At 40.2% G+C, this 27,743-nt stretch overlaps 4 protein-coding genes and 1 long non-coding RNA gene across 6 annotated transcripts; 2 read left to right on the top strand and 3 right to left on the bottom strand.

Moving 5' to 3' along the window:
- The first annotated feature begins 624 nt into the window (after positions 1-624).
- On the top strand, positions 625-1,818 carry LOC149393911 (uncharacterized). The gene is made up of 2 exons (XM_089618209.1): positions 625-1,026; positions 1,342-1,818. Exons 1-2 carry the CDS (start codon positions 625-627, stop codon positions 1,816-1,818), a joined length of 879 nt encoding a protein of 292 aa, XP_089474335.1.
- A 2,699-nt stretch (positions 1,819-4,517) lies between these two features.
- LOC149393912 (uncharacterized) lies at positions 4,518-6,701 on the bottom strand. The gene is made up of 5 exons (XM_089618210.1): positions 6,552-6,701; positions 6,407-6,478; positions 5,366-6,213; positions 5,113-5,295; positions 4,518-4,838 (listed from the first exon to the last, which is right to left on the bottom strand). Exons 1-3 carry the CDS (start codon positions 6,699-6,701, stop codon positions 5,479-5,481), a joined length of 957 nt encoding a protein of 318 aa, XP_089474336.1. The 3' UTR covers positions 4,518-4,838; positions 5,113-5,295; positions 5,366-5,478.
- Positions 6,702-8,383: 1,682 nt separating this feature from the next.
- LOC149393913 (26S proteasome non-ATPase regulatory subunit 1 homolog A) lies at positions 8,384-15,176 on the top strand. Its single transcript, XM_089616694.1, has 13 exons — positions 8,384-8,649; positions 9,948-10,017; positions 10,257-10,362; positions 10,466-10,577; positions 10,670-10,838; positions 10,977-11,431; positions 11,542-11,677; positions 11,975-12,223; positions 12,307-12,527; positions 12,625-12,883; positions 13,309-13,541; positions 13,633-14,140; positions 14,396-15,176. The coding sequence occupies exons 1-13, from the start codon at positions 8,504-8,506 to the stop codon at positions 14,723-14,725; spliced, it is 2,994 nt and encodes a 997-aa protein (XP_089472820.1). The 5' UTR covers positions 8,384-8,503; the 3' UTR covers positions 14,726-15,176.
- A 3,773-nt stretch (positions 15,177-18,949) lies between these two features.
- LOC149393914 (protein FAR1-RELATED SEQUENCE 6-like) lies at positions 18,950-23,157 on the bottom strand. 2 transcript variants are annotated; one of them, XM_089617381.1, is made up of 4 exons: positions 22,974-23,157; positions 20,297-22,475; positions 20,101-20,186; positions 18,950-19,687 (listed from the first exon to the last, which is right to left on the bottom strand). In XM_089617381.1, the coding sequence occupies exon 2, from the start codon at positions 22,444-22,446 to the stop codon at positions 20,383-20,385; it is 2,064 nt and encodes a 687-aa protein (XP_089473507.1). In that variant the 5' UTR covers positions 22,447-22,475; positions 22,974-23,157; the 3' UTR covers positions 18,950-19,687; positions 20,101-20,186; positions 20,297-20,382. The 2 variants fall into 2 exon arrangements, with proteins under 2 accessions (XP_089473507.1, XP_089473506.1); XM_089617380.1 differs by having other exon boundaries at positions 22,923-23,157.
- A 1,104-nt stretch (positions 23,158-24,261) lies between these two features.
- LOC149393915 (uncharacterized) lies at positions 24,262-27,211 on the bottom strand. Its single transcript, XR_016299906.1, has 4 exons — positions 26,889-27,211; positions 26,101-26,213; positions 25,642-25,735; positions 24,262-24,564 (listed from the first exon to the last, which is right to left on the bottom strand). It is a non-coding gene; the product is annotated as an uncharacterized LOC149393915 (long non-coding RNA).
- Between the last annotated feature and the right edge of the window lie 532 nt (positions 27,212-27,743).

A 27,743-nucleotide genomic window follows, 5' to 3' on the forward strand; every position in this document is an offset into this window, starting at 1 on the left:
TGCCCTTTTAATTTTAAATTGTTTTTGATCGTGTGTATGTGTTTATGGTTCAAGATATGATCCAAAGCACACTTGTTCTGTGGAGGAAAGACAAAAAGGGCAACCGCAAGCTACTGCAGAGTTCGTTGGAGAGAGGGTGAAACACAAATTTATTGATCCAACTGTACATAGTTGTACCCCAAAGGAGATTCAGAGTTACATGCGAACAGAGGTTGGAGTCAATATTTCATACAGAAAAGCATGGAGGGCAAAAGAATGTGCAATACAATCCTTGTATGGGACTGATGATGAGTCATATGCCTCTCTTGCAAAATACAAGTACATGTTAGAGCAAAAGAATCCAGGTTCTCTCATCGACCTAAAAACTGACCGTCATAAATATTTCATGTACTTTTTCGTTTCTTTGGCTCCGTTCAGAGAGGGATGGAAGTATTGTCGGCCTGTTGTAATTGTTGTGCAACCTTCTTGACAAACTATCACAAGGGCAGCATGTTTACGGCTTCCGCGATGGACGCAAATGAGCAAATATTCCCGCTTGCCTATGGTATTGATGAGTCCGAAACTTCCAAGTCCTGGTTTTATTTCTTCAACAAACTTAAGGAAGCATTGGGGGAGAGGGATAACATGGTCATCGTATCCGACCGAAACACCGGAATCATTAACGCCGCGAAGAAAGTTTTTCCAAGAGCAGAACATGGTTTTTGCGCATACCACGTGAAGAATAACGTCAAGGCAAAATTCAAAAACCTTGGCAAGGAATTCAATTGGAAGTTCTACGGTGCAGCAAAAGCGTATACTATATTTGAATATCAAAAGTTTATGCGCATGTTGGACAAGGAAGACCCGTTGATACGTCCGTACCTTGTCAACGAAGTAGGAAATGAGAAGTGGGCACGTTGTTTTTTCAAGACATCAAGGTATACGATCATAACTTCAAACAACGCAGAGTCTTTGAATGCGTTAACTGTTAAAGCAAGATCATTTCCAATAGTGAAGTGCCTTGATTGGTTGAGGGAGAGAATGCAAGTTTGGTTCTACTAACGACGAGAAAAGGCGGCATCAACTCAAAGTGTGTTGTCAATGGAATATCATACCGAAATGTTAAAAAAACTTGCTGTCTCGGTAAATATGCAGGTTATAGTGTGTTTTTAATTTTTAAATTCTGTCACGAAATGACCCGAGTCTGTGACACTTGTGTCACGGAGTGACTTCAGTCCGTGACACATGTGTCACAGAGTGAATCCACTTCGTGACACAAGTGTCACGGACTCGGGTCATTTCGTGACACATGTGTCACGGACTGAGTGGTTATGTTTAAACTTTTTTTTGCTTATGTTTTAGGTCCGGCCTTCTGCAGTATACGAATTCGAGGTTTTAGACATAGAAGGAACACCATGGGCAGTGAACTTGATTGATAAGACGTGCTCGTGTCGAGAATTTCAAACTGATCTATTTGTATGTGTCCATGCCATTGCGGCTTGTCGCTTACGCAACCTACCAGTTGAGAGCTATTGTGCAGAGTACTACACGACAGAGTATTGGAAATTGGCGTATGCAGGGGTTATTCATCCTCAAGGAAGTGAATCGTCATGGACTTTTCCCGACGAAATCAAGCAGATCAAAGTAAATCCGCCTAACTTCTTAGGTCGTCCGGCGGGTAGACCTAAGAAGAGAAGGATTCCCTCTCTTGGAGAATCTGATGCCCCGCTTCGTAAATGTTCCCGTTGTGGAGGTGTAGGTCACAATAGAGCTACGTGTCGCAACCCAATTCCACCGGAAATGAGGGCTCCGGGGATGGGACATTGGTTTGGTTTGTAATTCGACACGTTTTATCATTGAATATCTAGAACTTTCTTGGTGTTTTGCTATGTATTACATTTTGAATGTTTTGAACTTTATTGGTATTGAAACAATGTTATTGTTAAGAAATTGAAGTTCTAAGAATACATATATAAAGTTATAAACAATACATACACTTTTAAACTAAGAAATTGAAGTTCTAAGAATACATATATAAAGTTATAAACAATACATACACTTTTAAACTAAGAAATTGAAGTTCTAAGAATACATATATAAAGTTATAAACACATACATACACTTTTAAACTACGAAATTGAAGTTCTAAGAATACATATATAAAGTTATAAACACATGCGTACAATCATAAACACATAATTTCAAGTTGCCTCAACATTGACATTTCCACGCGTGTGTAGTTTTAGCGCTCCGTGTCGGTATAATTCGGTGGTCATTTTCTGTCGATACATGATCATGTCCTCCTGTTTCAAATCAGACAATGGAAGGTCGTGCGCCAAAAACTCGGCAGTCTTGATCATAAACATGCCATAATCATTTCTGAAGGAACAAAAAACGCATGCTTTAATTGATATGTATCATTAAGAATGTTAAATTAAGAATTAAAATATTTACCCATTGTCTTGTTGTGGCATTTGATCGTAGTGGACGACCTTGAATATTTCTTCATTGGAGAGTAGAACGCCGGCGACATGCAGAACATATGGCAAAATGGTGGCCAAGTTTCTGACTTCAGTGTCCACGAGTGTTTGGTGTCCACCGGTGGAACTCATGGAGTCGTACACCGTTATACACCTTGAACGCACGTTGACAACAAGAAGATACCAGTGTCCGCCATCTATTACAGGGATGAAGACATCATCGACCCCGTCCCATGGGTCCACCAGTTGCTCCGCTCCAGACTCTCCGGTAATGTGGTCGACGACACATTTTTTCAGTTTCTTCTTTAAGAATACACCCGGATCTTGACTAGCATTGAACTGAGTGTAACTATCTCGGAGATACTTAAAGAAGACCGTGGACATGATGGTGAAGGAGTGACGTAACAAACCCGCCTTTTTCTTCTTCCGGAGGTAGTACATCGCAACGTCCACATGCTGCACGACAAAAGATAAACATAAGCACTAAATACCTCAGTCCGTGACACAAGTGTCACGGAGTGACTTTAGTTCGTGACAGATGTGTCACGGAGTGGATTCACTCCGTGACAGATGTGTCACGGACTGAGTACACTCCGTGACACATGTGTCACGGAGTCAATTCACTCCGTGACACATCTGTCACGAAGTGAATTGACTCCGTGACACATCTATCACGAAGTGAATTGACTCCGTGACACATCTGTCACGAAGTGAATTGACTCTGTGACACATCTGTCACGAAGTGAGCTGCAAAACAAGACATATTTTAAAAATTACTGACACACATTAATACCTGATCAGACAACCAACCGTCCTCGTGCCACATGTTGTAGAAGAAGGTCTTCTGGTTGATAGCCATCTGTCCAAGTTCCATAGAAGGCGCTATGGTTTCTTCCTCCAGCTTATATTTTGGTTTGCCCTGAGATATGTTCTTGTGGCCCCTCTTCAAGCCGACTTGGAACCACAACTTCATGACGTCAACGTCATCCTGGTCTGGTTGTTTGGTTACCTCCGACAGCGGCAGTTCATCAGGAAGCACGTCCGGAGCATTGGTGAACCTCAGAAAAGGCAACGCCTTTTTGGAAGGAGTAAACCTATCGGGGCTGCGTCGTTGCCGGGTCAAATGTTTCTTGATAGGTGAGTCTTCAATAAGGATATGGGGATTCGGTGTCTTCAAGTCATATATCTATCCAACAAGAGAAATATAGTTCAAGTTTATTGTTGAGTTCAACAATAAAATAATATTTCATAACAATTATATGCTTATTTGAGTTCAAGTTTATTGTTGAGTTCAACCATAAAATAATATTTCATAACAATTATATGCTTATTTGAGTTCAAGTTTATTTTTGAGTTCAACCATAACAATTATATGCTTCTAAACAAGTCAAGAATTAAGTTCAACCATCAAATTAATGGAGGTACCTCTTGAACCCCCTGTGTCCCTAACAACTCATACTCTTCCATAGCCTCTGCATTCATTTGGGCTTCTAGACTGAGAGGCGAATCTTCATCACCCCAAGATTGTTGACCTTGTCTGTTTTCGACGTCACTTTCGTCCTCCTGACCATTCAAAATCATTTAGTTCAACATGAGTGTAATCAAAATAACGAAATTCAGCGACTCCGTGACACTGTGTCACACACTAAGTACACTCCGTGACACATCTGTCACGGAGTGAATCCACTCTTAAAGAAAAAATAATATGTCTATTGCATATCTTGTACCTCTTGTTGACTGGTTTGCTTCTTTTTCCCTTTCTCGACTTCGTTTTTCTTCTTCTTTTGGTTGCCATCCTTCTTCTCCTCCTGTTTCTTGCTCTTCTTGGCGCCATCGTCCTTCTTATTCTTGTCGTCTTTGTCCTGCTTATTTTTCTTGTCCCCGTCATCGTCCTTTTTCTTCTTGTCCTCGTCGTCTTTCTTCTTCTTCTCGTCTTCGTCGTCTTTCTTCTTCTTCTCTTCTTCGTCTTTCTTCTTCTTCTCCTCGTCTTCCTTTTTCTTCTTCTTCTCCTCTTCTTCTTTCTTCTTCTCTCTGCTTCTTCTCTTCTTCTTCTTCCGCATTTTCTTCTCTTCTTCCTGCATTTTCTTCAGCTTCTCAACATATTCTTCTTCCTCTTTTTGTTTTCTTTTCTTTTTCCGCTCTCTTCTTCGCCATCTCTTCTTCCCACTTCTTCAATTTGGCCGCTTTCTTCTCCCGGCGCTTCTTTTCTAACTGTAACTCGTTTCTCCAATCGTAGTACTGATCTAGTTCATCAAGAGCCACTCTGTAGCTCTTCACCGCGTCCAAAATTTCTTTTTTGAACTTCCTGTAGTCGTCTTGCATATAGCGGAAACGCTCGTCGAGATTTCCAACTGAGTTTTCGAGAGAGTCGAGCCGGGACTGTCCATGACCAAAATAACAAAGTAAGCTGGCTGACGAGTAAATCCAGTGCGTGACAGATGTGTCACGGAATGGATTCACTCCGTGACAGATGTGTCACAGAGTGGATTCACTCCGTGACAGATGTGTCACGAAGTGAATCCACTCCGTGACACATCTGTCACGGAGTGAATCCACTCCGTGACACATCTGTCACGCACTGGATTCACTCCGTGACAGATGTGTCACGGAGTGGATTCATTTAAATTAAAATAGAAACCCAAAATTGTGTTACCTCAACTGTCTGTGCTTGTGAATGGGACGGTTGTTGTGGTGGTTGTGGTGGTTGTGGTGGTGGTGTTTCTGGTTGTGGGGCGTCTTTTTTGGGTTTCTTCTCCGAGCGTTTGTCCACCCCCGCTGCCGTCGTAGAAGGGGTTGCAACGCTTGAAGAAGTGTCGCCGATTCCGTGAAATTCAACCTATACGTGGGACAAGTTAACAAATGAGTGTGATCAATATTAAGTATGAATTAACCTACAAATTTATTACCTCATTGAAGTTGATTCCTCTCATGGCGGCATCCTGAACAAGTCCGATAGACTTCCACCGACGCATTATTGGCCGAGCTATGGTGGAGACTTTCTCACAAACCCCCATGTTCGTCAGGAAAGGAAGACACTCGTACCCCCAAACCTGAAGCGGCTCGACGAATCCGGGGAGATGGAGCTTCCTTTTTTTTTACCTTGCTCCATTGGCTCGCCACCCTTCTCCACAAACTTCCGGACTTCGCCGAGAAGGTAGTTCCACACCACGTTGCCCCATGGATGGCGACCGAATGTGTCCGTGTCCTCCACCGCCTTAATGAGCTCTACGCACGGTGTCCTGTTCTTCGCATCGTCCGCCAGGAGGACATTCAAGACGAAGTAAATTTTCAGGTAATTTACCTGAACTTCTGTCGGCCAATCTACGCTCGCCTCCAAGAATTGGTTGACCAAGTTCCGACTCAAATACTTCCCCGGGAAGAATTTTTTGAAGAGGCTGTCATTAGAAACAACCCCCTCGAACTTGAATTCCTCGTAGTCATCGACGACTTTGAGGAATGTGATCTCCTGGAAGTCTCTCTTCGTGAACTCCCGGACTTGGCCTCCAATCTCAATCAGAAGCCCGTCAGTGGTTTCGCCCTCGAAGCTCCCGGTCCTCAACACCAAGTGGCTTATAATCGCCGACGACCGGACTATTTTGGGTTGCCCCACGAACTGCCCAAAACATGATTGGGCGAATCCAGCTTGAGTCTCGGCGCTGCGGCCGAGTAAGAGAGCGAGGAAATTTTCCAATCCCCCGTGAAAGTTAAAGAAAAATCCTTCAACGTTGGACTCCGGTATAAACCGTCTCCACTCCTACACATATGAGTCAATGACATTATTAGTGAAACCATTATGCTTGAGTTCGTGACAGATGTGTCACGGACTCACCCACTTCGTGACGGATGTGTCACGGACTCGCTGACTTCGTGACACATCTGTCACGAAGTCATCGAGTCCGTGACACATCTGTCACGAACCAGGATCAAAATGAGTTTCTGACACTCACCTTTCGGGGAATAGCAGTTGTAGGACTCTCCAAGGCGGTCGCAACGCCCGATGACTCAGCCTTGTTTTTTGGCTATATCAAACACAAAACAAAATCAAATAGCTGCACATACATCTAATTAAGTCACTTCATTTTTATTATATACCTTCTTTATCTTTGTTGGTGCGACGACGAACGCATCGTCATCGTTGGAACGCTTGGACGGCGAAATTATTTTCCTTTTCGAAGCCGTCCTAGGACTTCTTCGGACACTTTTTGAGGCCTCCTCGACCTTGCTTCCTTTAGACTTCGTCATTGAATCTAAAACCTAAAACAAATCAAGTCACCAATTTTCAACAACTTCAAGACCAAATACACGCACACACACAAACTCGCCAAACTCTAACATTGTTCAATCAAATATATACACGAGCACGAAACACACACAAACACACACATTCTCGGCCAAACACAATACACACAAACACTCAAAGACAACACATTCTCGGCCAAACACAAATACACTCAAACACCCGAACACAAATACACTCAAACACCCAAACCCAAATACAATCAAACACCCAAATACAACACATTCTCGGCCAAACACAACAAACACTCGCCCAAACACCAAATACACTAAAACACCCAAAAAAATTTTGAGCCAAAAACCCTAAATCAACAAACACTCGGCCGAAATAAATGAAATAGAGATACCCATACCTTTTTGAGTAAATGAAATAGGGTTTTAACAAACACTCACCAGTATTTCTAGGGTTTTAAGAGACCGAAATAAATGAAATATGTGTCACGGAGTGAATCCACTTTGTGACACAAGTGTCACGGACTCGGGTCATTCCGTGACACACTCGCCCAAACACAAATACACACAAACACTCAAAGACAACACATTCTCGGCCAAACACAAATACACTCAAACACCCAAACACAAATACACTCAAACACCCAAACCCAAATACAATCAAACGCCCAAATACAACACATTCTCGGCCAAACACAACAAACACTCGCCCAAACACCAAATACACTAAAACACCCAAAAAAAATTTGAGCCAAAAACCCTAAATCAAATAATTTGAGGTTAAATAGAGTTTTCAATCAATTTGAGGCTTTAATAGAGATCGGCCGATTTACCTTGATATGAAGATGAACACAATCTTTTCTTCTTCTTCACCGATTAACGTCAAGAATGTGATAGAGACCGAGAGCTGGGTCGAGCAGAGGTGCCTTCGTCGCCGAGAGCTGGGTCATGCAGAGGTGGGTTGCGCCTTCGCCGCCGAGAGCTGGGTCGCCGAGGAGTGGGTCGCCGAGAGCTGGGTCGAGCAGAGGTGGGTTGCGCCTTCGCCGCCGAGACCTGGGTCGCCGAGAGCTGGGTCGTGGGTCCCCGAGATGGGTCGTCGCGATTTTTGAGCGAGAAAGAGAAAGAGAAGGACAGGGAGAGAAAGAGAGACACAGAGGAAGATGATTAGAGAGCGAAATCGTGGGAGGGAAGAGGAAGAGATAGTGAAATCGTGAGAGCGAAAATGTGGGAGGGGTTGGAGGTTTGAAAATCGTGAGAGAGAGAGGGAGGGAGATAAACCGAGAAGATGAAGAGGTGTAGGTGTGCGAGAGAAAATGGAGAAAATTGGGTTGGGATGGTTTATTTCGTTTAAATTAGTTTTGAGGGTATAATAGTCTTTACCTATTGGTCTAGGTATTACATGTGTTAAATTTTGAGTTTTGGGCTAAATATGGTAAGTGACAACAAGATGGTATTATTAACGTCAAATTCCCAATTATCTTTATAGGAAATTTTCTCCGAAATATTATTGTTGGATTTTTTATTATTATTTCTTACTCTCCAAAGGAATATTTAGTATTGTTATGTTTGCAAAACTTAATTTTTTGGTATTATTATTGACTTGTTGGATAAGTAAAAGAGGTACTCGGAGCAGAGGAAACCCAAAACTTATAAAAAAGAATCGCCCGACTCCGAAAAATACCTCTCTCTCTCTCTCTCTCTCTCTCTCTAGGTTTTTCTGACTCTTTCTCTCTCACTGAAAATTCGGGGCGTTTCGAATCGGAGAAAGCCCTAGAATCTGAGCTTCGGTTCCGGCTATGGCGGTGTCGATGGTGAGCTCAGCTGGTGGCCTCTTGGCCATGCTCAACGAGAGCCATCCGCTTCTGAAACTTCACGCGCTCTCGAACCTCAACAACCTGGTCGATACCTTCTGGCCCGAGATCTCCACTAGCGTCCCTATCATGTGAGTTTCATTGTGCTTTCGACGGAATTTAGGGTTTTTGTTGTTCGGGATCTCTTTCTTTTCTGAGAAATTTGGGGGTTAGGGTTTGAGTCTGTTGTGGGGTCGGATCTTTTTGGAAATGGAAAGTTTTAGCTCTTTGGGTTAGTAAGTTACGGTTTTTCTGGAATTCGATCTGGGTTCGGATCTGCGTGTATGGTTTGATAAGGATTGGAATTAGGTTTGTTTTTTTTTGTTTTTGTGTGTGTGTGTGAACTGCTTGTTCACTGATAGAATATAGGTGGTGTGAAGAGTGGGTAGGATTGGAACTCGGAAATGTGGTTTTAGGGTTTTGATGAGAATGTGAATGGTAGCTAAACAAAGTCATAGGGTCTGTTTGACACCATTTGAATTGGCCATTTCATCCGAACGGGTCCATTATAAACTGGACATTCAAACTGGCCATTTGAAATGTCATTCGGGAAGTTAAATAGAAAAAGATATTTAAGCGGAAAACTAATAAATTAGTGTTCGGTTCTCACCATCTAATCAGTTTATGATGTATGTGATGTAAAAAATAAAATTCATGTTATTGAGAAAAATTACTCGTGATTATCAGCCACTTAAAATTTACAAATTGCAAAATACCCAACGTTTCTTAATTATTTTTATTTTACCGAAAGTTGTACACGTTTCATAATCAATTATTCATTCTAATTTTTTCATCCATACATGTTTATAGTGCAAATTAAAAGCAATAAACAAAACTAAACAAGACTATAAAAAGTAATTTCTATTTGAAGAAATGTTGCATTTCTATGTGCATCATTTGGGATGAGGAATTTCAATACTTTTTTAAAGAAATGATTTTGGCAACTGTGAGGATTTAGGGTTTTTTTTTTTTTTTTTTTTTTTTTTTTTTAATTTGAAATGGTGTTTCAACGATACAATATGGATTGGTGATGCAATTTCTATGGTTGATAAGAACGTTAATTGCTCTATTGGTGTATGTTTCATTTCTCTTTTCTCTAAGGAGGATTAACATAAGTTATATCATATACTGACTCTGATACATTAGTATATCTCTAAAAGTGTCCACTCGTTAAAGCTTATGATGAGGAATTGAATTAATTACCGGGCGTGGTTCTAAGACATATCCTATTTAGCTTCGCGTACTGATGTTAGTCATAATAGCGTTCAAACTAGCAAAGCTGAGTGGTTAATGAGTTTCTGTTGAGAACTGTTAGAATTTTGGTGGCTTCTCACTTATATTGATTGCTTTTTTGAAATTAAACACTGGTTTTATGTTTTTTTTTTCCCAGTGAGAGTATGTATGAAGATGAAGAATTTGATGAGCACCAGCGGCAACTTGCTGCACTACTTGTCTCAAAGGTAATTTTCTTCCGGACAGTTGTATTTATTGCATGTCTAGTGCTCATTTCTCATTCATTTTTTTTGAAATACCTAAAAACTATTAGTATTTTCATTGGGTTGTTCAATTCTATACCCAGAGATACATAGGTAGTATGTATAACTGTTTGATTCATTTCCACCAGCATCAGTGTCGTAGTATTTTATAGACTCCCATCTGCCATCCTTGTGTTGATTCTCTATCCATTTTCTCGTCACAGGTTTTCTATTATTTGGGTGAACTAAATGACTCCATATCATATGCTCTTGGAGCTGGTTCTTTGTTTGATGTCTCTGAGGAATCTGATTATGTTCATACGCTACTCGGTAAGTGTTGACTGAGTTTCTCTGGATCTTATCGATCTGCCCTTAGTTTCAAACTCCCCTGCAATTTCATTATTATAATCTTCATCATGGGTTCCTTCTGCAGCTAAAGCTATAGACGAGTATGCAGCTCTTAGATCTAAGGCAGCTGAATCCAGTGATGAATCTGCCAAAATTGACCCGAGGTTGGAGGCAATTGTTGAGAGGATGCTGAACAAGTACGTTATTTATGCTAATTGAACTTACGATCTTCTTTTGCTGGCATATTGCACTTGTTTTAAGCTAATTCTTCGTTTTTCGAAAAAATTAGATGCATCTCGGATGGAAAGTATCAACAAGCTATGGGAATCGCAATTGAATGTCGAAGATTGGATAAGCTGGAGGAAGCAATTACAAAGAGTGATAATGTCCATGGAACTCTGGCGTATTGCATTAATGTCTCTTATTCCTTTGTGAATATCAGAGAGTATAGACGCGAGGTGAATATAAGATTCTCATTTGACCAGCAGTGTTGTGGCTCCTTAAATGTTCATTGTGATTCCAAAATAAAATGTATTTAAAATTTTTTATGTTCAGTTGATGTCATTATTTATCTGTCTTATCTTTGTTGTCATCAGGTTCTCCGCCTTCTAGTCAAAGTGTACCAAAAGCTCCCTGCTCCCGATTACTTGAGCATTTGTCAATGTCTGATGTTCCTGGATGAACCCGAGGGTGTTGCTAACATATTGGAAAAGCTTCTTCGTTCAGAGAACAAGGACGATGCTCTCCTCGGTCTTCAAATCGCTTTTGATCTCGGAGAGAATGAACATCAAGCGTTTCTTTTGAATGTTAGACGCCGCCTTCCAGCTCCCAAGGCTCTACCCGCGGAATCAGTGCAGCCAAAGTCAAGTGAGGCTGAAACTTCTCAGAATGAAGAACCTGCTTCGGAGGATGTTCAGATGACTGAAGGAAATGTGCAGGAATTGGATCCCATCGAAACTCTGTACTCTGAGAGGCTGACAAAAATCAAGGGAATTTTATCCGGAGAGACTGCGATCCAGTTGACTCTCCAATTTTTGTACACTCTGAACAAGTAAGAGATACTTCTTTTGGTCGTTATGATTTTTATCATGGCTTTTGTTTCCCTGTGTGTGGCGATTTTTTGGGATATGATCTAAATATTTCGCTGAATTGCATGTATAGATCGGATCTTCTTGTTTTGAAAACAATTAAGCAGTCTATTGAGATGAGGAACAGCGTATGTCACAGTGCAACAATTTATGCGAATGCTCTTATGCATGCCGGAACTACTGTAGACACATTTCTCAGGGAGAATCTGGTAACTTTTTTTTTTTGTTTTTTAATCGTCTCGTCCATCGATCCCATGTTTTCAGAAACCAAGCAATGAACTCTGATTATACCATTTGATTTCAAACAAATACGCATGCTTCAAAATTTCAGCATATGATTCGGTAGATAATTTGAGTAAATAGTAATTGGCCAAGCTACAGTAAGAAAAAGTCAATCATGTTAACTAAGTAAAAACATAAAGTAATTTAGTATTTTTCAAATAATATTTTTTGTTTCTGTTTCTATAAATTGGACTGAGATTATTCGTATTTGCTTTCAAACGCAGGATTGGTTAAGCCGAGCTACAAACTGGGCTAAATTTAGTGCCACGGCGGGTCTAGGGGTTATCCACAGAGGTCACTTGCAGCAGGGAAGGTCACTAATGGCACCGTACCTGCCTCAGGGTGCTGCCGGAGGTGGTGGTAGCCCATACTCCGAAGGCGGTGCTCTCTATGCGCTCGGTCTCATTCACGCCAACCACGGCGAGGGTATCAAGCAATTCCTTCGCGATAGCCTCCGAAGTACCAATGTCGAGGTTTGTACTCTTTCTTAAATCAATGTCTAAAAGGTCATTTAGTATCGCTGTCAATGTCTAATGCCGGAGGTTCAAATCCTCAGGTTATTCAACACGGCGCGTGCTTGGGTCTCGGCTTGGCAGCCCTAGGAACCGCCGATGAGGAGATCTACGATGACATCAAAGGGGTGCTCTATACCGATAGTGCTGTTGCCGGCGAGGCCGCCGGTATCAGTATGGGTTTGCTTATGGTTGGAACGGCGAGTGAGAAGGCGAGCGAGATGCTTGCTTATGCACACGAGACACAGCACGAAAAGATCATCAGGTTAATAATTAAACCCCATTGGGTCTCTCTCAACTCTCACACTTGTATTCTATTTAAGCTGTTTTGTTAAACTGTTTTCAATCTTATCTCGGGGCAGGGGTTTGTCGTTGGGAATCGCGCTGACAGTGTATGGTAGAGAGGAGGAAGCGGACACTCTGATTGAGCAGATGACTCGAGATCAAGATCCCATTCTCCGTTATGGTGGAATGTACGCCTTGGCTTTGGCCTACAGGGGAACCGCGAACAACAAGGCTATCCGCCAATTGCTCCACTTTGCGGTCTCGGATGTGAGCGACGATGTTAGGAGGACTGCTGTGCTGGCACTTGGATTTGTCTTGTACTCTGAGCCAGAGCAGGTTGGTGCTTTTGTATTTGTGATTATGTTCTTGCTGTTCTCTCACCCAAAACGCACTCATTTTCCGTCAGATATTAAATTTGTGATGTGTTCTTAAAGTCCTATACCTAGAGAGGTCTAGGTTGAGTGATTAGGCCCATGGTTTCTTTGAATGAGGTAATGGGTTTAACCCCTCGCGAGTTGCCAACCAAGTACTATACACGAGTTTCCTCCTCCCAAAGATTTTAGGGTTTCTTAGGTGGATAAATCAAAACATAAAAAAAAAACCCTTTACTCATTTCCAACGTTAGTTCGTTCTCCTTTGTTCTAGCCTATTTTCTGATCGCACTCGCTTGTCACTCGTTTTTTTATGCTTGCTTTTATTTGACATCTTCCTTGTTTCCTTCTGATGTACATTGCAATATTTCTCCTCTTTGTGTAATGCAGACACCTCGAATCGTTTCACTGTTGTCTGAGTCGTACAATCCCCATGTTCGATACGGTGCAGCTCTTGCTGTGGGCATCTCATGTGCGGGCACTGGGCTCAGTGAAGCCATCTCTTTGTTGGAGCCGCTGACCTCAGATGTTGTTGACTTCGTTCGTCAAGGTGCTCTCATCGCCATGGCTATGGTCATGGTTCAGATCAGCGAGGCTAGTGATTCCCGTGTTGGAACTTTTAGGTACTATATTAAAATTTAGTATCTATGTTTTTTGTTCTTAAATTTTGAATTGTAAGATTCATGCTGTCTTGATTCTTTTCCTATCTACTAGGCGGCAGTTGGAGAAGATAATTCTCGATAAGCACGAGGACACGATGAGCAAGATGGGAGCTATATTGGCGTCGGGAATTCTCGACGCCGGTGGCAGAAATGTCACAATAAGGTTGCTTTCCAAGACAAAGCACGATAAAATGACCGCGGTCATTGGTCTTGCTGTTTTTAGCCAGTTCTGGTACTGGTACCCTTTGATCTACTTCATTAGCTTGGCGTTCTCGCCCACAGCTCTTATTGGGCTGAACTACGACTTAAAGGTCCCGAAGTTTGAGTTCTTGTCTCACGCGAAACCTTCACTTTTCGAGTACCCTAAGCCCACCACGGTGCCCACTGCCACGTCAGCTGCTAAGCTTCCGACGGCTGTTTTGTCGACGTCGGTGAAGGCCAAAGCTAGGGCTAAGAAAGAAGCGGAGCAGAAGGCAAACGCTGAGAAAGCCGCTGGTGCGGAATCTTCTGCCGCGGGTAAAGGAAAAGCATCCGGCGAGAAAGAAGGAGACTCTATGCAGGTAAAAATCACTTGGTTTGGGGAACTCGTTTAATTGATTAGAAATATTAGAACTGGTTGGTAGAATCAGAGTATTTGTGAATGACATTGAATAAATATAGGTTCAGGCGAAGGAAAAATGAATTGGGTTTGTCCCTTTTACAAAAAAAGAAAAAGAGAGGAATGGTTTGCCTAATTTGCAGCGCCTAACAATAATCAAAGCTGTGATTCAAAACGATGTTTAATGGTTGGGAATTTGTAACCCAAACTTGGCCAGGTTGATGCCGCCCCGGTTGAGAAGAAGTCAGAGCCAGAGCCGGGTTTTGAGATCCTGACTAACCCAGCAAGGGTAATCCCGACTCAGGAGAAGTACATCAAGTTTCTGGAAGATAGCCGATACGTACCGGTGAAGCTAGCTCCTTCTGGGTTTGTTCTTCTGAGAGACTTGAGACCCACCGAAGCCGAGATTCTCTCCCTCACCGACACGCCGTCCTCCGCCGCCTCACCCGCCGCAGGATCAGCCGCGGCCCAGCCAAGCCCCGCCACCTCAGCCATGGCCGTAGACGAGGAGCCTCAACCTCCTCAGCCTTTCGAATTCACATCATGAACCTGATCGCTGGTTTGTTCTCATTCCCGATTGGCTTTCTTTCTTTGAAAAGAGAGAGAATTTGTCGGGGAATCCTCATGGAAAATCTTGAAAAAAGTTCAAATCGGTTTCATAGTTGTGGTTGATCCACGAACCTGTTTCTCGGTTTGATTTTATGCTTGAAAATTAGGTCGGAAGACAAAGTTAGCTCTGACAATGGCTTTACGGGTAAAACTTGAGATGTTATACTGTATAATTCCGTCCATTGATTTAGGACTATTGTTTTTTTTGGCGGTCACTGGTGAACTTGAGTTAGGCCAAGGATATGGTTTTCGATACTGTTGTGGACGGTGCTCTGTCCCGCTGCTTTTAATCATTTTATTTTCCTTCCATGGTCGTAGTTTTTTCTTCTTTATTGTATTGGTACTTGGTTTTCTTTGATCATTTAAAGAGTCTGCACTCGCTTTCTTAAGACTAATGAAGCACCAATTTAGTCCCAAGACTCCCAACCAATACTTGATAATCTCTTTTGTGTGTTAGGACCACTTTATACATATACACGGCCTTTGAGTTAAAATAATAGGCAGCGAAAACGGGTGTTTTTTAGAAAAGATCATAACACAAAGCTGGAATTTCAGTTGCATTACGATTCTTTATATTGAGGTTTGATTATGTTGTCCTTCACTTTTAACATACTTGGTGAAATCGTTAGCCATGAGGCTCAAAATTGTCGTTTTTGATGATTGGCATGGTTTCATTTTACAAAAATGCAGGCGTTGACATAAATGCCAACGAGAATTTAAAATTACTATTTTTCATTGATCATTGTTTTTTTTTTTTTTTTTTTTTTTTTTTTTTTTTTTTTCCTGGAATTTTGTTGGTTTTCATGGAAATTTGCCAGTTTTAGATGAGAGTTACGAAGAAAAAAAAAACGATACTCCTCGGGAGTGGCTAGTATTTATGAAGAAAAAAAAAAGGATACTCCTCGGGAGTGGCTAGTATTTGTCGGAATGTCGACCATTTTCCACTCCAAAACGAAGTTAATTTCTGTTCCACAGTTGATGGATCGTCGAAAAATTGTTCTAAAATTTATGAGTTTGTTGTTACCCCTCACATGAACTTGGAGATAACAGTCGGTAATTTAGAAGTTAGAACAGAGATTTATGCCTTGGTAATGTCTTGGTATAACGTATCATATGTTCTTGCCAGTGAAATGTTAATCTCAAAACTATATGCTCTAAATTTGTGTACGCAAGGTTAAAATGTTGATCGATGATTTGTTGATGCCCTCATATCATGGGAATATCGATTAAAAAGTCTGATTTTTTCCGGAGAAACGAAAAAGATCCCAAAGGTAATATTGGCGAAAGGTACACGAAATGATATAATGATATGAATATATATTAGATAATTCAAAATATACAAAAATTATGTAGACATAAACCTTAAATAGGTACATCATGAAGAACTTATTAAGACTAATGTTATGTGTGTGCCTGCACGTTACACACGACGAGGATGTCGGATGAAGATGGCTACTTCAGTGCAAACTGCAAACCACCTTTGCTATCATTTTATTTTTATTTTTTATTTTTTTTATGAACTTGTAAAAACCCTTTTCATTTTTTTTAACTTGTAACCTTTCTAAAAGACAATTTTTTTTTTTTTCTAATGAAAATTTCGCTTTTCCGTGAAAAATTCAAAATTAAATGAAGATGAAAAAAATTTCATAATTTTGTCGAAGTTTCTGTAAAATCTCGTTGCCAAATATGTAATCCTCAATTAATAAGTATGCGAACTGCAAACCACCTTTTTATTTTTTTTATGAACTTATAAAAATCCCTTTAATTTTTTTTAACTTATAACCTTTCTAAAAGACATATGGTCTTTAGTTTTTTTTTTTCTCATGAAAATTTCGCTTTTCCATGAAAAATTCAAAATTAAATGAATATGAGAAAACATTCATAATTTTGTCGAAGTATCTGTGAAATCTCGTCGCCAAATATGTAATCCTCAATTACTAAGTATGCTATTTTTAAATTTGAAGTTTACGTGCTCATAATTTGTTGACATACAAATCAACAATTCTCGAATCTTGAATTTGTTGACATACAAGTCAAATAATAGGGGTATTCCTTAACTAGGAGTGTTTGAGAGATATTTTCCAAAATTCTACTACTTTGAAAAATTTACCAAACTAGGACTAGTCAATAAAACCCACACCTCAGTCAAAGGAGAGAGAATATATTTTTTCCTACTCTAAACTCACTTTATATACTTAATTACTTTTTATTTAATTTCTCAAAAACTTTTCATCTAATTTTCCAACATTAAATCCCATAACTTTTCACCAATCAAAACTCTTTAAAATGAATTTTTTTCTCTCTCCTAAAAAGTGAAAACATATTTTATTATTTCTTACTTTAATAAATACCCAAAATTTGGACCAATCAAAACATCCATAACAAATCTTCTTCTCTCTCTTCATAACACTTCTCTCTCCTCTTCTCCCATTCCAACGTTTCCACATCCCCTCCAAGACTCTTATCACTAGACCTACGAAATTAATGACAAACTTGTAACTAAATTCAGTATATTTTAGATTTTTGTAAATACGTAAACTTCAAATTTGTTCCAATGTTTCTCATAAATCCACTCGTGCATATTTTTATTTATGTCTAGTGATGTGAGATATTTTTACTTTCGTCAAGCATAGTGATTCATTGACCATAGATGACTTTTACGAGACCATTTTTTACTAATATCATTGAACGTGTAATTTATCACTACAACCATTCATTGAAACTCTTCAATTTACTTATTCAATGTCGCTCACAAATCCAATCGTGCTTATTTCATGTGCGTGTTCACTAATTCTCTATGTTTAGTGATCAACTTGAAACTAAATGCACCCGTTTTTGTTAATATGAGTCTTAAATACCAAAGAATGTGATATTTATATTGAAGAACTTTATGGTTGACCATCATGAACTTGTTAATTTAATCTACTAGTCGTTAGATGCCTATTGATTCATAATTGTTGAGCAAGGAGGTTGTGCTTGTCTCTCTCTCTCTCTCTCTCTCTCTCTCTCTCTCTCTCTCCATTTTTTCTCTTCCCCAAATTTGAAAAAAAATGGGTCTAAATTTTATGGAGGGTTTGATTGGTCCAAATTTTTGGTATTTATTAAATAGGTAAGAAATAATGAAATATGTTTTCACTTTTTAGGAAAGATTAAAAGATTGCTTTTAAAGAGTTTTGATTGGTGGAAAGTTATGAGATTTGATGTTGGAAAATTAAATGAATTTTTTTTGGGAAATTAAATGAAAAGTAATTAAGTATATAATAGACATTAAAGTTTTAGGGGCATTTACGTAATCGTACAGACCAGGGAAAATGGGGTGGTCTTAGTTTGGTAAAATTTTCAAAATAATAAGAATTTGGAAACTTGGATCAAAAGAGTCCTAGTTTGGGCAAATTATCCAAATAATATGGATAAGTCAACAAATCCTGATATTTGTTGACTTGTATGTCAACGAATATCATTAGTTGATTTGTGTGTCAATCCTGCAAATAAAAAAGTGACGAAATTTAGAGCGAGGAGGAGGTCGTCATAGCGAAGGTCGCGACTGTGTTGGTCGTTAGAGTCCGAACTAGTAATCGTAAGCGTGAGCATATATGAGAGACACATAGAGAAAAGATAGTAGATAAATGAAGGGAAAAAAAAAAAAAAAAAACCTCAAAGGTAATATGCACATCTTAAATTTGGCTTACTAAGATTTGTCCTCATTATGATTTTGGTAAAAATCTTCCCAACTACTAATGTTCCTGTCCAAATTTCAAGTTTAGACCACCCAGGAATGTTTACAAATTTGAAACTTTTTGTGATTTTGAGCCATAAATTTTACCCAAATCGCGACGGAAGCCACCTTTTCCCCAAACTTCAGATAAGTTTGTCTCGAGCGGTTCGTAGGAAGTGCACGGAAAGACCGAAACCTCAAACCTTGATAATAAGTAGTGGTTACCCTAATTGTTGGTATACATTGAATTGAAGCGAAGAAGAAATACCTATACTAATTTTTTAAACTTTGATACCACGAATAGCTTCTTAATTAAACTACTAGATTCTAGATGTATACATTTAATTTCAAGCATACTATTTTGATACAATTCTTCAGATGTGTCAAAATAAACAATTTTTATGGTACTTCTACAATTTTCGATTAAAAAAAAAAAAAGAAACCTAATTTAAAGGAAAAAAAAACTACTAGAGGTCAAAATCATCCAAATTATGAATAATATCATATTTGGATTTTATGCTATTGTATCACATATGAACTCCAGTGATTAAATTGATCTGCAAAGTTGAACCGAAGTTTGGCTACTGTGTTGTTGGCATATGTATTACAATTATAACATAAGAACAAACTGTATTGCTTTCTTTACTTGATTACCAAAAATTGATCCTCCGACCATCACGGCCTCCGTGGCAGCTATCCAGTGTCCGAACCCCGCATTGTTCTCCTGGACCTCATAGCTCGGTCGCCATCCGATTTCGGGTCTCTCTCGACGAGCCTCTCGTTGCCCACACTTCACGAGGCTCTCCCTCCTGTAGATGCCGAAGAAGTTCCTCACCACAGACACTGATGGTTTCGATGAAAAGGGTTTTCTCTTCCGATGCTGAGCGAATTCGGCGATCTTCTCTCACCAAACCCCACAGATAGAAGTTCCGGTCAGTATTAGGCGATCTTCTCTCGGCTCCTGTAAAACCCTAGTGTTCTCTACCACATTGCAGTAATCTTCCCAAGCCAGCTGCGAATCACTGTGTTCCATCTCGTGGTGTTTGACCATAACCTTGAATCCAATTATAACCAGCTATACTATTTTCCCTCTACCGATTAAATAACACAAAATTTATTTAAATGGTAATTCGAGTGGCTAAAATAACCCTCCAACCACCCGAGTCTCCGGATTTTGCCACGGTGCTGAAGCAGAAAAATGACCATCCTTATCAGTCATCTGTTAAAAAACTCGCAGCCTTTTCTTCAGTTCTTACACACGCATATATAATAATAAATAAATCAATAAAAGAAGCTTGATTATGCTACTATGACTCAAAAAAATCATTGACTTATTTGATAGTATTAGGATTGGATGTTGCAAAAGACAGTGATGTAAAATCGCAGAATTCATGCTAGTTATATACATGTTCATTCTTCTAAAAAAAAATTTACATGGACAATTTTTAAATGGCATGGTCTAAACAGATGACGGTCGTAATTGAATCGGAAAAACCCATGACCTTCAAATTCATAGACATGTATCTGTACTAGACCAGAGAATTAAAACTCCTACTTCCTAAACTATATAAACAGCTTCAACGAAAAGAATAGCGTACTCTTGTTTCTCGCTTCATAATAGCCCTGCCCTGTTTCTCGGGGCAATCTGGGCCAATGCAATCAAGAATAAAGCTCCACAATGCATCTGTTAAAAGGTAAAAAAAATCAGACACATGGGTGAGAGTTAATCTTAGATAGCTGTTGATATAATCCACGCAGAAGATTGTAAGCTAAGAAAAATGGAAAAAAGCTTACCAGTACTATCGGTCTGCAACATGGGTAAATACTCTTACGATCTACTAAATTTTGACAAGGAACAGTAGTTTCTCTTCTCTACAAACTCATTTTACTTTGTTATGAAATTCGTCCAACAAATCCCAGAGCATCATCGTCTTCTCGTCCGAGATGACGGCGAAATCCGCGGCTTCGTCGAACTTCCTTCGCAGCTTCTCGTATCGTTGCATCTCGAGATTGCTTGTCCAGTCGTCGTAGTAACCGACCCTAACCCTCGTGTGGCATCTTTTCAAGTCTTTTCTCCACCGGGGAAGGATATACTTCTCTGGGACGTTTATGATCTCCATCTTCATGAGAACCGAGATCGCGTGCTTGCAAAGGATGCCTCGAAACTCAAACAAGCCACACGAGCATCGCACCTCGGAGCTCTCGGATTCGAAACCCACTTCGAAATGAACTTGTTTACGGTTTTCTCCGGCGAACACAACCTCGGATACGTCAAAGATTCTGCCTTTCGTGTCGAGGGCTGAGACTTCACAGTAAAGCTTTCCGGTCAATTCCTTTTGGAACTCTTTGAACTTTGCGTTCGTGTAAGCCACTTGGAACTGTTTCTCGATCTCGAAAAGGGTCACGCACGGGATCCACGTACTGAAACACTGAAAATCCGCAAGGTGTTCCTTCTCGACCTTGTTTCTCATCGCCTTGTCATAATCTTCGACGAATTGCTTCATCGTTGTTTTCGAGTTTACACGCCCCTCGAAGAATAGGATCGGAGTCTCGTCACGCTGGGTCGTCGACAACCCCGCCCAAAAAGCGTCTTTTAGAAATGAAGGAACCCACCGATGCCTTTCGTTGTACAATCCACTAAGCCAAGGGCTATCAACAAGACCGAAATCTTTGGTGATTCTTTCCCAACTTTCTTCAAACTCTCTCTTCGTCAAAGAATCGCAAATAGCACCTTGGAGTGCGGTTTTGATTTCTTCGCACGCCGTGAAGTTCTGAAGCCTCTTCACAAGTGTTTTCATCACCTCTGACAGACACCACCGATGCCTAGTCTCGGGAAATACCGTGTCGATTGCTTTCGTAATTGGTTCGTGGTCGTCTGTGATAATGGCGTTCGGGGAGCGACCGGACATACACACGAGCCAGGCCTTAAACAACCACGTGAATGTCACGGTGTCGTTATTCGATAGCAACGCACACCCCAACAAGATTGGCTGCCCGTGATGATTCACGCCCGTGAGCGTTACGAGTGGCGTGTTATACTTGTTCGACAGGTACGTTGTGTCGAGCGTAATCACGTCGCCGAAATCATCGTACATTGCTCTGCTTCTGGCGTCTGCCCAAAAGACGTTCTTGATTCTAGCCTCGTCGTCCATATCCATCAGATGAAAGAAATTCGAATTCCTAACCTGCATACGAGAAAAATAATCTTGGATTGCTCTGGCATCTCCGGCCCTAAATCGCAACCAACTTCCGTTCTCTAAACGACTTGTGTTATCGCTCTCTTGAAGTTCAACCTTGTTAATCGGTGCCGGTCGATGATTATTTATCACGAAAACCCCCGGTTGATCGATCGGCGCGATTTTTCTCCTCACGCCAACAAGTTTTCCCTTGTTGCACGAATAGAATTGCGATTTGCTTGGACTGAGTTCATGATTATGCACGAGCGAAACAGAATTGATCTTACACCGTCCATCTTCAAACATAGTAGCGTTGACCCTAGCCTTGCACTGGATCCTCGTCAGCGGATTTGGGGTTAGAAAATTTTGCTTGTGAGAAACCGATTTCCCGGCCCGGGAGCAGGAAAATGAGAAAAATTTTAGCTTCCCACACGGAGAAGGACGCGAGGTCTTCTTCTTGACTCCAAAACCTTCTTGTCTGCCATATTCTCTATAGTACTCGAAAAGAGCATCCAATGACTCAAACGTATTTCCAGTTTCAGGTGGTTTCAAAATCTCCAAGCATCGGAATCCATTCACCACCTCTTGCTCATTTGAAATCTCATTCCCATTCAGATCACCGATTCTAGACACAACCGTCTTTCCCATATCACGCTCGATCGAAGCTTCTTTTCCATTCTTTTCCGTTGCAGAAAACTCCGTTTCTATCTTCTGCACATTCAGAGCTTCCTTTCGACTCTCGGGATATGAAGACGCAGCCTCTGTCATTCTATCACCCTCGTCACCACATCACCAATCTAAGAAAACAATTTTAGTTAAGATATAATCCAATGATAATTCAGACATGGTCAAATAAAATGACTGATATGATATGAAGTTACATCCTCCATAGAAATGAAGTCTTTTTCTTTTTTTCCCTTTCTTCTATAGTATCACGACACTAACATATCAAAAATTGAACTAGTTCAGCGAGAATATTTTCTAACAATAATAAAATAAAGGAGTCATAAACAGAGTTCCTGAAAGCTTGATAACGAAACAAGTCAATGAAACTATTTTACATAGACCCATAAGATACAGGACAGCTTATCAGGCTAAAACGGGATTACTTTCCACCACATGCATAATCAAAAGCGAGAAATATCAATGTGTGGAAAATAAAACTATAGCGCATTTACGCACCACATTACAAAGAACAACAGATATGAAAAACTCGCCTAGTGAAAGTTGAAATCGTAGCTCACCAGCTAAAGCACGAAATACCGACAAGAGGAAATGAAGATTTCAAAACATACCAATGATCAGACCTCTGATACCGAGCCAAGACGAATCGCAAAAAAAAAAAAAAAAAAAACTCCTAATTCGTGAGGAAGAAACCAAATTGAGACGTAGGTTGGGATTAGTTTCGGATTGGGATTCAATTTTGGGGAAAAATTGAAATTATTTAGGGTTTCAAAGAACGGTGAGAGAGAGAGAGAGAGAGACGGTGGTGTCGGCGAGACTGGTTTGGCCGCTTTGGAGGCTGAAATGAGACTGACGTGGCATGGTTGACTTAATTTACGTGTCAAGAAACAATTGTTCATTATAAACTTTTTTTTAATGCAATTTTGATACGGGGGATTGAACCCAAAACTGGGCCCCGTTTGGTTAAGTTTTTCATTCCTGTTTTCTGTTTTCTGATTCTAAATTCTAGAAAACAGTTTTAGAAAAACTGTTTGGTTATAAATTCAGAAAACAGATTTAGAATCATGTTTCTGTTTTCTTTGAAATTTGTTTAGAAAACAGAAAACAATGAAAAATTGTTTTCTATTTTATCTCTATACAATTGAATGGAAAACATAACCAAACAACATTTGAAATATTCCGAAACGTAATTCTAAATCTGTTTTTTAAATTTAAAAATTAGAATAAGAAAACAGAATTTAAAAACAGAAAATGAGTTTAGAAAACTAAACCAAACGGCCCCCTAGACTTGAGACCGAGAGATAAAAATCGGGTATTAACATAAATTGTTAGATGCTCGAGAGAGTAATAAAATTACGTGAGTGTGATTAGTAAAGAAAGATAACTGAAAATTTTCTAAGAATCTCGACCATAGAAGAGTTTAGCGAAGTTGTTGCCATTGTCTTCTACATATCCGTTCACCCATAATTTATTTTGTGTTTTATTTATTTTTTTGCAGATTAGTTCATAATCATCTTTAGTTCAATTCGTTGCTAGCTAGTTCAGCTTCGGTTCAGCTTAGTCCTCGTGGGGTCGACTCGTATTTACGACTTTACTACTTGAGCGACTATGTGCACATGCGTACAGAACTATCGTAACAGCGCCGACGGATTTCCAAGGACCAATTCTCCTCGGACAACCCATACACCCAATGAAAAGGCTCCCGAGAGAATCGATATATGGAGCTCAATCTGGCCTAACTTTGAGAAAAAGCGAAATGAAGAAATAACACAACTGAAAAATATCATTATTGCTCGATCTAGGCCTAGAAGGGAAGAAATCAAGTAGATGCAAAGATTAGTGGGGAAAACCCCTACTCCCGAGTGAACAACACAACACGTTGAGCTTCCGAGATAGATCGCTGTCACGACCCGCGAGCAAAAGCTCGCCCACGAGCCGCGACCGATCGACTCTCATATTAAACAATAGATCATAATATAAACACATATATTAAACATAATAAAATAGTTTGCGAAAATTCGGGGAAATTTTTCGCTTTTATAACTTAGAGTCTTATAGCGACTCCTATACAAATATGTTCCGGAACGTTTTAAAAGAAGACACTAACCCCCGATTAAGAAACCCCATAGCCCATAGGTCAAGGCAATACGCGCTCGGTCTCGGTCTTCAATCTCGTTTCCCGCTTACCAGCTTTTCCCTTATCTACATTACCAAGGGTCATAAAACTATGAGTCGATTGACTCAGTAAGTGGGAGTCTACCTATAAAGTAAAACGACTAATGCCATGTGACGTGCAAACAAGCATACAAGAATGCAGAATAATTGCTAGATATCGCTAGAACATAACATTAGAGCATGACTGACGCGTGATATCACACTTTATCTATTCACTTGTCGTTCTGCAAGATCGTACATCCTCTTCTGCTACGATCTCCACAACGACAATAAGCCAGCCTCAGACCTCAAGCAACAGTCTTACGGCGGCTTGGGTGTTTTAAGATTGTCTGGGATCCACTAGTGGTACCATCTTCATCTGACGTCGGCGCATGTGTGCCCCCTTGGCACGACAATGAGTTCACTCGAGGCGACTGCTCATTGCTGAATGGGTTCACTCTTGGCGACTGCCCATTACCATCGGGTTCGCTCGTGGCGACTGCCCGTTATCGTTGGGTTCGCTCGAGGCGACTGCCCTTTACCATCGGGTTCGCTCGTGGCGACTGCCCGTTACCGTTGGGTTCTCCCCAGTTTTGAGTACTCAGCGCCACACAGACCACCTAGGTCTGCCACAAACACAAGTCGTTGACTTGTGGGTACCACCGACACGAGTTTAATTAAAGTTTGGGTACTCTGCGGCTAGCAGCGTACACGTTAAACTTATATACGGAAGAGCGTAACGGGATAAACGCCGAAAGAAATTATTATTTCTCTTTGAAGCTCGTTAAGTGTTTTAACTTGAAAGCTCGAAGTGTGACTTTCGAACTCTCTACTCCCGATTGAATTCGAGAGTCTTATCGCTCTTCCGTCTTCTCGATTCTAACCTACTTCCTAGAGTTAGAAGAGAAGTCTAACCACACACAAAGCAAACAAGGCTGGTTCAAGTTAGCGTTTGAACCTAACGGGCGAACCCGAGCTAAGTTTTCAAGCAAGAGTGGCCGAAGCCTTAACTTTCATGTTTATTCATTTTAGGGCTTTCACCTACTCTTGTTTACTAGCAAATAAATGCACAAACAAACAGGGTTATTCCCTTGGTATGTAGTTGACTTATGTCTCCACACTTACCCGGAATTGTTCGACAGATAGCTTGACGATTCCTGAAGATGTCTTGCTTCACACATTCTTCGAGACACTTGGCACTTGTCGAACGTCGAGAGAACTAGCATCCGGAGTTGAACATCTGTTAGTTAATGGATTCGAGCTTACTTAAAGAGGATAGGGTTCGTTGTCGGGATTAGAGTTGGTTCGGAATTCGAGAATTTAATTTATTATTCCTCGGTTTTTCGGAAATTTATTCAAGACTCACGTATCCTCATATCGAGAGTGATACGAAGTAATGTTCAACGAGTAATCACGAGTCTTAAATAAATTAAATAATCCGAAATTAAAATAACCGAGAATTCCAAACGAATGATTAAATTAAATTCAAAAACATCATTAAATAAATAATTATAAATTATTTATTTAAATACTGAAAGTACATATCTAAGAGTATTTAAACGCTATAAGCGATTTAAAACTCACGAGTTAATCGAGCTTTATTTCGATAACTCTTTCACTTGATATCTTCAGAAACTGATCTCGTCGCTCTTGACTCGTCTGGTTGCCGTTCGTCCGTCAAGATCTATAATTCAAACCTGGAATCCGATAACGAGTTAACATCTTAATTTCCAAATCCTTATCAGTTTCAAAATCCAAATCCCGATATCACAATTCAAAACCCGAACCCAATCCAACCGAAACCACACTAACCATAACGACTCAACAAAAATGATCACAAAACTTCCGAGGCTCAGATATTATCACAACAAGCACACGGCCAACAAAACACTCGGCGAAACAGGATTTAATCAAGACGACTCTCAAAACCAATATCCAAAATTCTTAATCATAACCACAGCCTCATATTAACGATACCAAACCGAGTTCAAAACAAACCTCAAGAAAAATCACACGGTCAAGACAAGTAACAATCCAAATTCGTCCAAAAATCCAAATCATCACTGAACAGCCATTAACAATCAAAAACCAAGCTTTAAACAGGTTCATAAACGTCTCAAAACATCACATAACACGCAGAAATTCAAAAACCCCAAACAAAACCTAGTTTATCACATTTTCGGCCAAATTTCATACCAAAACCAAGAAAATTCATAACAATGCTCAAATCCGAGTTAGGAACATCTTTAATCAAGTCCCACAATCAATTAAAACCCATCAATTCCACTGATTTCGACTCGGATTCAAAACCCCCAATTTCACAAGCTATGAACCCTAGCTTTGAATCCAAACCAAAGAGAAGAAATCCTCACCTTAATCAGCGAAATCCCTTGCTTCCACTGCTTCCTCGTCCTCTTCCCGGTGATTTCCCCTTGCTCCAACGTCCCGGTGGTTCACGGCGACGTTGTTCTTCCTCGGCCCGGAACGTGCGCGATGGAGGCTCAGCGAAGGTGATGGCGCGGCGTGAAGAAGAAAGGAAGAGGGGAAGAGAAGTGGCGGTGATGGTGAAGCTCAGTAGCTCGACGAGCGTGAAGATGGAGCTCGAATTTTTTTGTTTCTTCTTTGTCTGGTTTTCTTTTTCGGCCGAGTAACGTGAGGAAGAAGAGGGAAAGAAGAGAGAGATAGAGAGAGACCGAGAATGAGAGAAAGAAAGAGAGTGAGAGAGGGTGAGGTGGCCGAGAAAGAGAGAGGGAGAGTGGAATAAGTGGCCATGTGGCACTCTCTCGTCACGCCACATGTGCACAGGTGGTCCACTCAAATTTTGACACGACTCTCTTAAAACGACCCCTTTTTCTCTTTTTCTTTCAATCTCATCCTTCAAAATGTTGCACATAAGTCCTTTTAAAAAAAAATCTCACAATCCTATCCTTAATTAATTAAAAATAATCTTGAAAAATAACCGAGAAAATTAATATGATTTCCCGTTATTTTGAATATATTTAAGGGATCCCGGAATTTATTTTTACTCTCGAGATTTTTAAATCTCTGAGTATGTTCCGAATAATAATATTGAATTACTCGAATATTCTTATTCCGAAATTTCATCGACCTTAAATATTATCATTTTCCAAGATATTTAAAATTTAAGGACGTCTCATATGCAACAAGAATTTGAATTAAAACTCGTCCAGTTTATTCAAATTCACAAGTCGAGCGTCTACAAAAGT

The sequence above is a fragment of the Urtica dioica genome, chromosome 6, assembly GCF_054948205.1.
Source record: "Urtica dioica subsp. dioica isolate 48M chromosome 6, U.dioica_male_clone48M_v1_H2, whole genome shotgun sequence".
Taxonomy (NCBI): Eukaryota; Viridiplantae; Streptophyta; class Magnoliopsida; order Rosales; family Urticaceae; genus Urtica; species Urtica dioica.

Bases quoted from the DNA above. Each gene is read 5' to 3' on its own strand.
- LOC149393911 (XM_089618209.1), top strand. From the start codon at position 625: ATGGTCATCGTATCCGACCGAAACACCGGAATCATTAACGCCGCGAAG. The intron at 1,027-1,341 runs GTTTGGTTCTAC...CTTATGTTTTAG, and splicing joins GGTTGAGGGAGAGAATGCAA to GTCCGGCCTTCTGCAGTATA.
- LOC149393912 (XM_089618210.1), bottom strand. From the start codon at position 6,701: ATGACGAAGTCTAAAGGAAGCAAGGTCGAGGAGGCCTCAAAAAGTGTC. The intron at 6,479-6,551 runs GTATATAATAAA...TGTTTGATATAG, and splicing joins CACCAACAAAGATAAAGAAG to CCAAAAAACAAGGCTGAGTC. The intron at 6,214-6,406 runs GTGAGTGTCAGA...TCATATGTGTAG, and splicing joins CAACTGCTATTCCCCGAAAG to GAGTGGAGACGGTTTATACC.
- LOC149393913 (XM_089616694.1), top strand. From the start codon at position 8,504: ATGGCGGTGTCGATGGTGAGCTCAGCTGGTGGCCTCTTGGCCATGCTC. The intron at 8,650-9,947 runs GTGAGTTTCATT...TTTTTTTCCCAG, and splicing joins TCCACTAGCGTCCCTATCAT to TGAGAGTATGTATGAAGATG. The intron at 13,542-13,632 runs GTACTATATTAA...CCTATCTACTAG, and splicing joins TCCCGTGTTGGAACTTTTAG to GCGGCAGTTGGAGAAGATAA.
- LOC149393914 (XM_089617381.1), bottom strand. From the start codon at position 22,446: ATGACAGAGGCTGCGTCTTCATATCCCGAGAGTCGAAAGGAAGCTCTG.